General features: G+C 31.9%; 1 protein-coding gene and 1 pseudogene across 1 annotated transcript; one reads left to right on the top strand and one right to left on the bottom strand.

Annotated features, from left to right (window-relative positions):
- The first annotated feature begins 5,760 nt into the window (after window positions 1-5,760).
- Window positions 5,761-7,765, top strand: LOC128184131 (uncharacterized). The gene is made up of 4 exons (XM_052853478.1): window positions 5,761-5,986; window positions 6,164-6,344; window positions 6,646-6,715; window positions 7,503-7,765. Exons 2-4 carry the CDS (start codon window positions 6,166-6,168, stop codon window positions 7,551-7,553), a joined length of 300 nt encoding a protein of 99 aa, XP_052709438.1. The 5' UTR covers window positions 5,761-5,986; window positions 6,164-6,165; the 3' UTR covers window positions 7,554-7,765.
- Window positions 7,766-7,832: 67 nt separating this feature from the next.
- LOC128184129 (uncharacterized) lies at window positions 7,833-10,618 on the bottom strand (annotated as a pseudogene).
- Window positions 10,619-13,421: the final 2,803 nt, after the last annotated feature.

The following is a 13,421-nucleotide window of genomic DNA, read 5'->3' as shown; positions in this document are numbered from 1 at the left end:
CGTATTTGGGTTTGTATTTGCTAAGACGTTTTTGAAATCGAGAGTGGTTTGTAAATTCGTACTCAGAATCATTCGGATTTTGTTATCTTGAGCGAAAAATAATTCGATTTTTTTTCTTTTTGTCAAAGTTACCTATTATTGTGGTTTAAAAACTCTACTTCTTAGAGGAACTTCTAGCTTTACTTTCGACATTAACGGAAGACCCCACTCGTTGCTTTACAACGAGATTTCCTCTAGCTATTATTATTTTTGTTATTGTTATTTTTAAGGACCATTTTGTCCACGTAACTTCTCAAAAACTAATTGCGAAAAAAACGTGAAACTTTCAGGGATAGTAGATGAATGTCTGTAGAAGATCCTATTTATTTGATATTTTGAAAAATGTGCAAGGCGACGAAGTTCGCCCGAGCTTAAAAATTGGCACAAATTCTTTTCACGAAATTTTCACACACTTTCGGTCCTAGCTTTTAATGAGTAAATATTTTGTTGAGACATGTAATGCAAAAGTTGTTCAGATTTACTAGGACTTTCGTTTGATTTAAAAAAAAGAGACTGGCCCCTCAAATTAGGAGCCACGATGGCTCTAAAGTATTTTTGCAATAACTCTTTACTGAACAATAATTTGTTATCAATTATAGAACACAAAATGTTCATTGTACATCTGTTTATCTATACAATACCATAACTAAGTCATATATGGTGTAATTATGGGTTTCAAGGGGCCAGAAGTCCAAAACTTTGATCTTTAATATCTAGAAAAATAGAAATATTTTGATAAGCATTATAAAACAAAAAATGCTTAAATAATGTTCCTTACAATATGCTGCCTATATAATTTTGTTGGTGGCCCCATTAAGGAGTTTAAGGGTCTGCCCCTAAACCACGTTTGTTCAGATATCTTTAGAACGGTTAACAATTGCTGAATACTTGTTGAACAAAATGTGTTTATATTTACAAGACCTTTTATTTGATATCAAGAAATAAGGACTGGTCCCTCAGATAAAGGGCTAAGAGGGCTATTTTTTAGTCTTTTTATAATTAATTTGTTATTTATAATAGAAGCAAAACTGTTTATTGTACAGTTGTTAATCTATATCGTACCATACCTGTTATATGTTACGTAATTAGGGGTTTCAAGGGGCCAGATGTCCAAAATTCTTATCATTCATATCTAGAAAAGAAGAAATATTTTGATAAGCATTATAAAACAAAAGTTGCTCAAAATAATGTTCTTAACAATATGGGACCTAAACTTTTTTGTTGGTGCCCCCAGTAAGGAATTTAAGGGTCGGTCCCTAAAATACAGTTGTTTGGATATTTCAAGAACGGTTAACAATTCGTGAATACTTGTTGAACAAAATATATTTATATTTTCAAGTACTTTCATTTGATATCAAGAAAAAGGGGCTGACACCTCAAAATAGGGACCTGAAGGGTTAAAAGTCTTTTCATGATTACTTATTATTTAGCTATAATTTTTTATAAATTATAAGCAAAAAATAAGAGACTATTAATCATAATTTAACATAACATTGAAATCCATTTTAAAATCGGAAGATGCATTACAGAGATATAGGGGTTTACAAATAGATTTTTCCGGAAATGTTGATTCCACATTCTTGGTTAAGAAAGTAGTTTTTTGTCCAGAGTTAACTATTCGATATTTATTAAATCGTACTTTTACACATTCGTATTTGTTGTTGCTAAGTCGTTTTTGAAATCGAGAAGGATTTTGTTAATTCATACTTAGAATCATTCGGATTTTGAATAATAATTCGATTATTTTCTTTTTGTCTTAGTCACTTATGTTTATTGGTTTAAGAACTCTGCTTCTTACAGGAACTTCAAGCTTTACTTTCGACATTAACGGAAGATCCACTCGTTGCTTTGCAACGAGCTTTGCTCTAGTTTTATGGCTATTGTTGCTTAGATAAGCGATGTGGCTCACGAGCCTCTTGTATAATAGATTGTGTTGTCGTATATAATCAAGTTTATTATTAGCTCACTGGAGCATATATTTAGTCATACTTTATATTTTGTCGTCGTTCGTTTGTCTGTTCGTCCGTCAGGCCGTAAACTTTTCAAATTTTCAACATTTTCTCAAGACCACCAGGCGAATTTCAACCAGCAACTTAGCACAAAGCACCCTTAGGCAAAGTAATTTCAAAGTTCAAAATCTTCTTCACAAGAACTATTTGGCCAGGAACGCTGAAATTTGTGCGGAGGTATTCTCAGGTAGTGTAGATTCAACGTTGTAAAATCAAGACCCCAAGGGTAGGGTGAGGCCAAAATTTGGGGGTTGCGAAGTTTTACATTGAAATATATAGAATTAATCTTTAAAAATCTTCCTCTCAGAAACTAATCAACCACATAATGTAATTATTTCGACTTTAGTCACTGGACATTTCTTCGGCCTTACAAGAGGTTCAGAGTTTGATGTTGGTTTATATTCCATATGTTAGAAAAGGGCCTAATGATTAAAAACATAGTTACGAATATCCAGGGGAAAATAGATTTTATTTATACAGTATTTACATATAATATTGTACGTGGTCCAGATAGTTTGTATTATGATTCCATTAAGCTGTTTTAGTCATACCTATTGTTCCTGAGGGAACAGCGATGTGGCCCATGGGCCTCTTTGATTTTTAAAATTGAAATTGATGATTTTGCTTAGCTTTGTTTGCTTACATATAATTTAATAGTTGCTTTATATTATACTTTGTGTATTTATAATTATGTTTTATTTACTTATACATCTATTAGGTATATCAACAATATTCGAGTACTCAAATATCATGGACTAACATCATTTTTCAGCTACAAATGAAATTAACATTTTTCTATTTTTCGGTATTTTCATCCATAAGTTACAGTTTTTTCCACCTGCATTTTTTAAAATTATTTTTGTTTGTATAAAAATCAAATTTCTAATTTTCTTAAGACGTCTGTTTTGTTAATCTAGATTTTAATCGTTGATTAAGCACATAGATTAAGGTACGTTTTTGCTGCTTTTTTGATATTTAGTTCCATTCTGTGTATGTTACCCAAGAATATAAAAAGCCAGAACATTTGCAATCGGATATTTCAATTAATTTAAAATCAGTTACATTTAGTACGTAAATTATAGATTAACTCTTTAAATATTTTTAATTAAAGATACGAATTATGTGACTATAGCATTATTTTTTTTAATAGGGCACGCAGTTTCAAATAAATCAACGAGTACTCGAATAGTGCTCGACTAGAATGTGCGATTAACTGACTAGTTTCTTCCAGTAACACTGATCTTCCGGGTATTCATTCACATATTAAATGTTGATACAATAAAGATGGTCATAATTGCATCATACCATTGTGTATAGTAAGTACAAATGTTATAAAAACGCAAGCTATTAAAATGTTGATAACACGTTAACTAGCAGTTAATATATAGGTAGTAAGAATGAATTTTAAAACCTAAATATTTAAACTAATCACTTATTTTTCATGTAAATTTCAGATGATGAACATAATTATTTGAAGTTTCACGTAAATGCAGATTTGAAATACTACACCAAAGAAAAAATTCAAAATGTTGTTCAGGTTGTTGCTGATATACTTAGTTGCAAGAAAGAAGACATTGAAATACATAGCTTAGAACATTCGCAAAGTTTCATACTCACTCTCTCGATAAAGAAGAATTATAAATGGAAACTGTCTGACTTGAGAGCCGAAGAACGTCAAAAACTTGTTAGCCTGGACGTCGACTTTTTAATTGTTGGCAAGGAGACTATATTTTTGGATCGTTCAAAAGGTAAATGTTTCTTTTTTCATATGATATATATGTAATATGGGATACACTTACAAGAGATTGATGGGCCATATCGCTCACCTGAGCAACAATGACAATAATAAATCCAGCTTTCTGGCGTCAAATACAAAATATCTATAAAATGTAGTAAAACAGATACTGTTTAAACAGATTTTCAAACTTTTCTCTGGATATTCTCATGTTTAATATTAAACCCCTTTTGTAACAAAGTTATATCATAGTTATATTAAATATTTACCATTGTAGTTTTCAAGTAGATTTTAAATATAAGAACCAAAGTTTGAGCCCGTTGTGGGTAAGATGCTTGTATGATAGCATTCAAAACTCTAAACATAATATAAAAAGAAATCCTGTGTACAATTCAACCCTATATCAACATGAGGCCCAACCTTATATCAAAAAGATTATAATTTTGGCAGACTTGAATATGCACTATCTGAGGTTGCTTTCATTTAGGTAACAGCTTTTCTACGCTATTGGTTCTGAAGAATTTTTGTTTATATTTCCTATATATACTTCTCAAAAAATTGCAACCCCTCCCCTAATCAGTGCCACAGTCTATCATAACAGATCATAATTTTCAGAGAGTTGATACATCTTTTCTAGTTAATTGGTTTTGAGATTTGAAAGATTTTTAAAAAATATACCAAATCGACCCCTTCCATTGACTCAATCCGTAACCCGGGAATCATGATTTCAATTTAAATAGTTACATTTGTTAAGATTTAAATTGACTGCGTCCAAAAATTCCTCTCAGTATCTCAACTCAAAAGTGGCTAATTTATCACACAATATATACAGTTGAGCGGATATTTTTTACTTGCTTGTTAAATGGTTAAATTGCTTTGTTTTTAAACGAAGATGTTTCTTCCATGCTTTCTGTCTTTTGTATACTGAACCAAATCTTTTTAAGTTTTGTTTATCTATTGAGATGTGCATTGTTGACGTATATCATAAAGTGTATAAGAATGATGAACATCCGACAGTTGACTGGTTGCAAATTGAGACGCAGACGATATTATTTCCACCTCGATTGAATTCAGACCAGATATATTCTGGATTGTTCTGGGTTGCCAATAAAAAGACGGGTCACTTAAGAGGAGAATAGTTTTTAAAGACAACTTTTTATATGGATTGCTTAATGTTGTAATATAAATTATTAGTAAAAGCCTGCTTTTTATTGTTCAAGTTCTTTACTTTAAATAAGTATTAAATTATTGGCAATGAGTTACTAAATAAAGAAACCCATATCACAAAAAGACACACAAAGAAATAAAAAGAGTTCATAGAATACAATAAGCCCTTTTAATGTAACTGTCCTGCAGTAATGGCGCATGCGCATATACGCTTCCGAGTGGATACAGCGTGTGTAGCAACTCGACGGAAATGGTGAAAACTTGTTGTGTTTACAAGTGCCGTAATGTCTTTAATGCTGACGCGAGATCGAGGGGGGTAAGTTTCTTTCGCTTTCCGAAAGACAAGAGGAAACGAAGGGTGTGGGTCAAAGCCGTCAATAGAGATAAGTGGGAACCAGGCGACCACTCATGGATATGTTCCGATCACTTTCTACACGGGTGGCACGGAGAAGACCCCAGTGATGACAACTACGGCCCTACGTTGTTTTCCATACAAAGTGACTAGATCCGAAGAGGATTTAATACGAGAAAAGAGACGATGAGATCGTGAATCTATAAAGGTATGTATATAATATAAAGCCTATATACTATGTGTTATACATTGTTATATGTTTATCTATTTTTTCCATATGCATGCATATTAATAATCATGTAGGACCTATGGCCAAATTCTATCAAATAATACATGCATGATTTTCTTATTCTATAGAGAGTTAAAAATTGAGCATTACATGAATATATAATTATATTTATATATATTAATGAAATGATTAAAATAAATTTTTGTGTTATGCATTAAAAATATTTTGATCATAGCCACATAACAAAATGTTTAAAAAATTATTTCCCAACTAGGAAAAACATGATGAAGAGGTGCTATTGAAGGAGAGGGAGACAGCAAGTCTTCAATTCTCACTGCTCGCCCATGGCTCATACTGCAGAGCAGAAGAGGCTTCAGATGACAACGATGAAGATCTATGTGCCATCACAACAGATACAACAGATGATGTTAACATTCATCTCACATGTGATTCAGGTGAGATTGGCCTAAATATAATTAAATACTAACAATCTATGCAATTGTAACAACAAATTGATATAACCTTAAAAACTGAATTATATGGTTATCAGTTGCCATTAATTTTTTGTGGGGTTAAAATTTTAATTTTTATGTAAAATGATATAAGTACTAAAATAATAGACCTAATTATAGGCATGCAGTGTGAAGATGACCCCCTCCTCCTCGAAAACAGGGAGCTGAGACAGGAGATAAGTCGACTAAGGGAGGAACTTGGCAGGCACAAATGGGGTGTTGAACGCATCAAAGACAATGATGGAATGACAAAGTTCTACACAGGATTACCGTCATTTGCCATCTTTTTGTGGCTGTTCAAGTAAGAATAATTTTTAAAAATCTGCATGTGCTCCATCAATGCAACATCAGTTAAACTGATTGTATTAATTAAATGTAGAAATGTAATTTGCTGGTAATATTAATTGTGTACACAACTACAAGTATCGCTTGGTCATACTGATCAATGACTTAATATTTTTTACTCTGCTATACTCATTAAAATGTGCTACTATTAAATTTATTATTGTTGAATTGAATTTGATAATTAAAATTGAGATATATGTAGGTTTTTTTTTATCTCATCTGTCAGTGAGAAATTTAAACATCTTTATTTATTACAGTTACCTTGCACCTAAATGCTCAAGAATGACCTACTGGAGAGGACAAGGCCAAACTACTGCCAGTGATAGGGTGAGGATGTCTTCCTCATATCTTAGCCCCATTGACCAATTCTTTGCAGTTCTAATGAGATTGAAAGTAGGACTTTTCATCCAGGATATTGCAGAAAGATTTCAAATAAGTTCTGCCTCATTTTCTATGATCTTCACCACTTGGATTAGTTTACTACATGCTGAACTGAAGTTTCTAAATCCCTTCCCAAGCAAAGACATCATAAACAGGACTATGCCCCAGTCATTTAAAGTAAAGTACCCATCAACTAGAGTTATCATTGATTGCACAGAACTGTTTATTCAAACTTCAAGTAGCATTCTAAACCAAAGTTTGACTTTTTCTAATTACAAACACCACACAATTGTCAAATATTTGGTTGGAATTAGCCCGTCTGGTGTCATCACATTTGTTTCTGAAGGATGGCCTGGGAAAACATCAGATCGTCACCTGACAGAGAACTGTGGGCTGATTAGTTTGCTTGAGCCAGGTGATAGTGTAATGGCTGACAAGGGATTTACCATTGCTGATTTGTTAGAAAAACAGCAGTGTTTTCTAAACATCCCACCATTCAGAGGCACGATGCAATTGTTAATTTTTTTCTTTTTTCTTTTAAAATTTATCCAAATTTGTTGGGAAAATGTATCGGGGTGTGTGTGTATATATATATATATATATATATATATATATATATATATATATATATATATATATATATATATAGTTCAAGTACATAAAGAGTATCTTAAGGTTTGTAATATATTTCAAGCCATGCATGTATATCAGAAATTTAACCCTTTCATTTCAGGTAATGCGAATCAGTTTTCTACTGACGATGTCTATAGGACCCAAGAAATAGCACAGCTTCGCATACATGTAGAGAGGAGCATTGAAAGAGTTAAGAATTTCCACGTTTTGGAAGGAGTGGTCCCCCTTAGCATTGTGCCTCTCATCAATAAAATTTTTCAAGTTTGTTGTTGGTTAACAAATTTGGATTTGCCACTAGTTGATGGAAAAAAGCCAACTTCAGAAGATTCTTGAGTAAGTGATGAAAAGTTATATATATTTTATCAATCTCATATATTTACATTACATACAATCATACAATTAGTTATTTCAAATTGAAATACATATGTATATACTTTCTGTAATTTTCACAATAGTGGATAAATATGCCTCATGTAAAATTCTATCAATTTTGGTAGCATATTTGTTACATATTGTTCATTGAAGTAAATCCTCTCAATGAAAATATTGTCTGACTTTGCCGCTGTCCATACTACAAAGTCCACCCAGGGGAGTCCGATGATGGCCATCTCACCTTGAACCTGTGCATAGTACTTATGCGATTTTTTCAATGTAGGACCCAATTCACCAACTTCGAGACAAAACAGTTTTGAGTTCATTGACATAATATCTGATATTCCCAACAATGTTACATTTTGTCCTGAGATGGAGTAGGGGCATTTAATTTCTAGCAGCCCAGTGCTTTCATTATCAACCACTCTTCCATCACTGGAAGCCCCTAGAAAAGAATGGTTTGAACATAAAGTAAGACCAGACTCTTGTACATCAGTTTCCACTTGAATAGCTCTTCTGATCTGTAGGTAGTCTTCCTTAGCATCCATCTCATGGTCAACTCCCCACTGGACTGCCAGAGGTAGCTTAGAGTACCTAAAATCATAAAAATTAGTTTCTTATATCAACAGTCACTAAGTTTTTTTGTTCTATTTTTTAAATAAACAATGTCAGCATTGTGCTACTTGGACAGTGAGGAAAATTTAATTACTTGTCTAGATTCGATCCATATAAAATCTGTTGGATAAGGGATGTGGGTTTGTCTCCTGATTGAAGAACATCACCAAATATGGAACTAGTAATCCGTCCGAGATGAAGCTTTTTCCAGAGGTCACTAAGTCGCTGTGCTCTTGTGTGTTTCTCTATATAGCTCACTAACTCCTGGTCTATCATAGGTGGTGGCACTGACAAATTACAAAAAATGTCATTATCAAGCTTTTTAAAAATTCATGATTTAAATGCATTTTTTGAAATATAGATTGTTTATATAATTGTAGTGTTTATATCTTACCATTGCTTTTAGAGAATACCATTTTTTCCATTTTCAGGTGGAGTGGATTCTACCTCCATTTCATTCTCAACAGCAGTTGGTGCTCCTAAGTCAGGAACATTCCATAGATGTGCCATGCCTATTTATTTAAATCAGTTTTTCATGATAATGGTTCTTTTTGCATTTTTCACCAAGGTCAAAATTTAATCACTTTTTTAACTTGTTAAGATCACTTCAAAGTTTTATGTCTCATGTTATACATGTTTATACCAATATGGCTATATGTGTACATATATTTATTATATTATGAATTTAATGAATTTGATCAGTAATATAATTGCAATTCATATTGATTTTGATAAACATAAACTTGCAATATTTAAATAAAAAGGCGAAGAGCATTATAAGTATGCTCATTTAAATACAAGAAAAGTTGTGTCTTAATACCTGTTTGAGAGGAAATGACCTTCAATTCTGCAAGCTGTTGCAAGGACCAGTCAATGTCATTTTTCCTATCTTCTGAATGACGAGGATCGAAATTAGCCATTGCAGATCCATGTGGTAGAGGGGAGGTTGCTGTAACATTATCCTTTTCTAACTGAGGCTTTGATAGGTTAAGGTTGCTTAGTGGTGTTGGTTTCTGGTTGACTGACCTTGGCATCTTCCATGTACATAATGTTGATGTACAGCTCTCAGACTGATCATTTGATGATGTGAAGACACCATTGGATATTGCAAAAAGCAACCCACCAATATGGCTACATGCCTGAGCTAACCTACAGTCATATGATAAGATGAAAATGATTGTTTAATTATTTTCGAAATGCATACAAATTCAATGACTTGAATTGCTATATGACAGAAGATCAAAGGATTGATGTCTGATATAAAACAAAATTAAATGGGGGAAGGGGGGGGGTGAATAAAGTGTACCAAAAGTTGCTGTCCTCCATTGATAACTATCCAAAACATTTCATTTATTTTAATTGTATTTACTATTTGAAATAAAAAGTATAAGCTAAATATATTAACAGTGTACAAATTCAACATTTCATTTAGTTTTGGCTATAGGGCTTGTTGAAAATTTTAGATAAAAAATACTGTTTTATACTCCACTAAGTCAACATTTATTTTCAATATTTACCCAATGGGGCACGGACAATATGCAAAGTCCACTTTGTTTGTGATGCCGGTATTGGTAATGCAAAGGTAAACCTGATATCTCTGCTTTTTCATTGAAGCCAAACAGAAGGCCTTGACATACACTGTTATGCTATCAATCTAAAATCAAATGTAACAATCTTAATACAACGTCATTGGTTGTAGCAGCACATGTTATTTATCTGCAATACATGACATTGTATATTCTATATCAAAATGAGTAAATAAGGACAAATTACATCATTTAAATTCTGTAAAACGATTGTAGAGGAAACGTTCTACTTACGTTGGCAATGCTTAATTCTTGGATGTCCCCAGCATCAAAGTGTTTCAGAGATTTATCCAGTCCTTTAAAATTTTGAACACTCTGACCCCCCGGCCTTGTCCTCGAGATCATAAACTCATATAAAGGACGAAAAAGAAAGAGTAGGTGGGTGCACATTATTTGATGGACCCAACAGCTGATAAGTAGCCTTGTTGAACGGCGGCAAATTTTCTTTAAACTGCGTAAGTATAGGGTCAATTGGAGAAAATACCTCAACAATGGGACACAGGGAATCTATGGACGTACTGTTTACAAGGATATCGCAAATTAGATCATCTTTTTTCTTCTTCTTAATATCGATGCCTAGATCTGTTGCTATTTTTTTCAAAATGCTAATGTTTGTTTTCTTTAAATGCTCCCGCGTCGCCATACTTGTTTGACACATATGGTAACTAATGTAAACTTGGCAACGATAAACAGGAAGTTAGTAAAAATATTGAAAATATTATGAAGATTTTTTAATTTTATTTTAAACGATTGCATGGTTAGTTTATTTAGCAAAAATCGTACTTAAAATGTAAAATATATTTTATATATTTCCTACGCGGTTCACTTCACGTTCGTTTCCACTCGGAAGTAGTTCTGCGCATGTCTGCATATATTATTAAAGGGGTCTATTGGCATTTTATTCAAAATATAATTAATTAACGAACATCTAAAATATGGCAGTGGTGCCTTACCTAGTCTATAAAAAGTTGACGTACGCACTTACATAAAGTTTGACTGGATACCCAAAAAAAACCCAACATATTAATTTACATTTAAATTTATAATCACTGCAGACAATATTGCATTCAAAACAATTCTAACAAATATTCTGTATATTAAACATTATAACACATATAAATATTTATTTAATAAAATACAAATGAATGGTAATTCAGGAATATGGAAACAACTTTCGTACTAAAAAATCTCACTCGGTTGCAAGTTTTACACAAGAACACTCTAATGGGTGTCAGCGAAGTGAGACTCAGTTTCAACTTGTTACACCAGTTTAAATATCAAACATTATAATTCGTAAATAGATAATTTTAGAAATTGGTTTCACATAGCTGATAATCATAATAAAATAAAAGTAACTAGACAAATGTTCAAAAGATTTTTAAATAAGTTTTATGTAACAATCTCAAAAAAGGAAATCGCGCTAAACAGAAACTCAATAGATAGAATAACCATGCAGGTGAAAAATGCAGCGCGCGATTCGCGCAAACAACAACGTGTTATTAGAACCATTCCATATCCCTACGCGCAATTATGTTGATGCCCTTATTAACAAACATATAACATTGGGTACTCATTCAAAAAATAATCTATGTTCAATTATCTGTCTTCGACTTATATTTGATATGCAATTTTTACTAAAACGTTTGACTTAAACTTGCGCTAAGACTTGGTACTATGTGCTTCTACAGCATTTCAGAAATCTTGAAACTCAGAACAGGAGGAATTTTCATTTACATTGCATTGACAATTTACATTGACGTGTTTCTTGATAACACTTATCTAGGCAAATTGAAAAGGCCACATGCTGTTGACCTATTCGACCGTCTAACAGGTTTTACTTGTTCATGCTCAGCAGAAACTTTAGTGTCAGGGAGACTCTGAACCGGAGTCAATTCCGATGGAGAATTAAAATTGTCAGACTGCTTTTACTATCCTATATATAAAAGATACAAGTGTGAGACTGCAGTATCGTACACATGTCTTTAATATATGTACCTGTAATTTTTTTCAATTTTTCTATTGCAAAATACATATGTCTGATAGCAGTTATAATGATGAACAATACAGGCAAAAAAAAAGACAGGCAAAAATAGACGGTTAGTCCTTACAAATCTTGTCACTTACATACAAACAAATATATATGTTTACAGAATTTGTATTTGGAGAATGACATACAGGTTACTGAGAAATACATGTGAAAATACATGTATAAATGACTGTTTTATAAAACACACACAAAAGTGTTATATATATATATATATATATATATATATATATATATATATATATATATATATATATATATATATATATATATATATATATATATATATATATATTTATATATATATATATATAAAACAGTTCAATTCAACAAAAGACACAATGTAGTTTAAACCATTATGAGTGTAAAGGCTTTTATAAACGATTTTTCCTAAATTACACAAATTATTGATATTGTTTAAACTGTGTTAACTGTATCAATTTGTACATTGATGGTTTACACCATTAATACTTTTTATTAGCTTTGATGGTAATGCGGAATACATTAGGCATGCAAGTATAAAATGATATTCGTCTTCAATGTCTGTAATACAAGTTTTACAAAATATTTTGTTTCTTGGTATATATTTCTATGTCGACCCGTTTCAATAATAAGATTATGCGAGGACAATCTAATTTTCGAAAAACACTTTTCTACAACTTTGGTATTTCTTATTTTAAAAATACTGCAAGCAAAAAAACTTAATGATTGTAAATAAAACATTTTGTTTTTATTGCATCTTGCTATGCAACGTTTGAATAAAGTTGTCAGTTAGTCGTTTCCGTATGATTGGCAGACAAATACGACTGTTTGAATTCCACATGTAGCCAACATGGAATAAAACACTTCTCCTTGTAAAAGACCAAAATGATTTTCTAAGAAATTATTAATACGACCAGAAGATTTAACACACGTTCTAATTCTGGAATACATTGAACGAATTACTAAAAAAGTAACTTTCCATGTACATTGTAATACTTTTATTTTCTTTACAATTTCTTCCTCTTGATAGCGTCAAAGGTCTTCTTTTAATGAACAAAACAACAATAAAGCCGTTTTCAGATTGAAGAGCTTATGAAAAGAAACCTGACAATGAAGTGCAAAAATTGCTTCTGTGGTACCCAACATAGGTTGTAGACCGAACTGTGCATCCGTAACAGTACAACAAGTATTAGAAGATGTCTGTAGTATAAGTCATATATTCAATATTAAGGTAAACAATTTACATAAACAGCTAATAATAATTATACCTCGGTAATTGTTGTCGGGTATTGTTGGTCAGCTGGGTCTAAAAACAGGAAAATCAGGACCACTGCATAGGAAAATAATTGGATAATTGAATACAATTAAAAATACTTTGTAAATAGGGCATAAGTATACTCTTTAATTCTAAAAAAAATAT

Source organism: Crassostrea angulata, chromosome 5, assembly GCF_025612915.1.
Source record: "Crassostrea angulata isolate pt1a10 chromosome 5, ASM2561291v2, whole genome shotgun sequence".
Lineage (NCBI taxonomy): Eukaryota > Metazoa > Mollusca > Bivalvia > Ostreida > Ostreidae > Magallana > Magallana angulata.
The sequence above is the reverse complement of the archived record's forward strand: the minus strand, read 5'-3'. Positions and strand labels throughout refer to the sequence as shown.

What these genes read in the sequence shown, in the direction of transcription:
- LOC128184131 (XM_052853478.1), top strand. Translation starts at nt 6,166, where the DNA reads ATGCAGTGTGAAGATGACCCCCTCCTCCTCGAAAACAGGGAGCTGAGA. An exon ending in ATCTTTTTGTGGCTGTTCAA is followed by an intron (nt 6,345 to 6,645) that starts GTAAGAATAATT and finishes TATTTATTACAG; the next exon opens with TTACCTTGCACCTAAATGCT. An exon ending in AAACTACTGCCAGTGATAGG is followed by an intron (nt 6,716 to 7,502) that starts GTGAGGATGTCT and finishes CTTTCATTTCAG; the next exon opens with GTAATGCGAATCAGTTTTCT.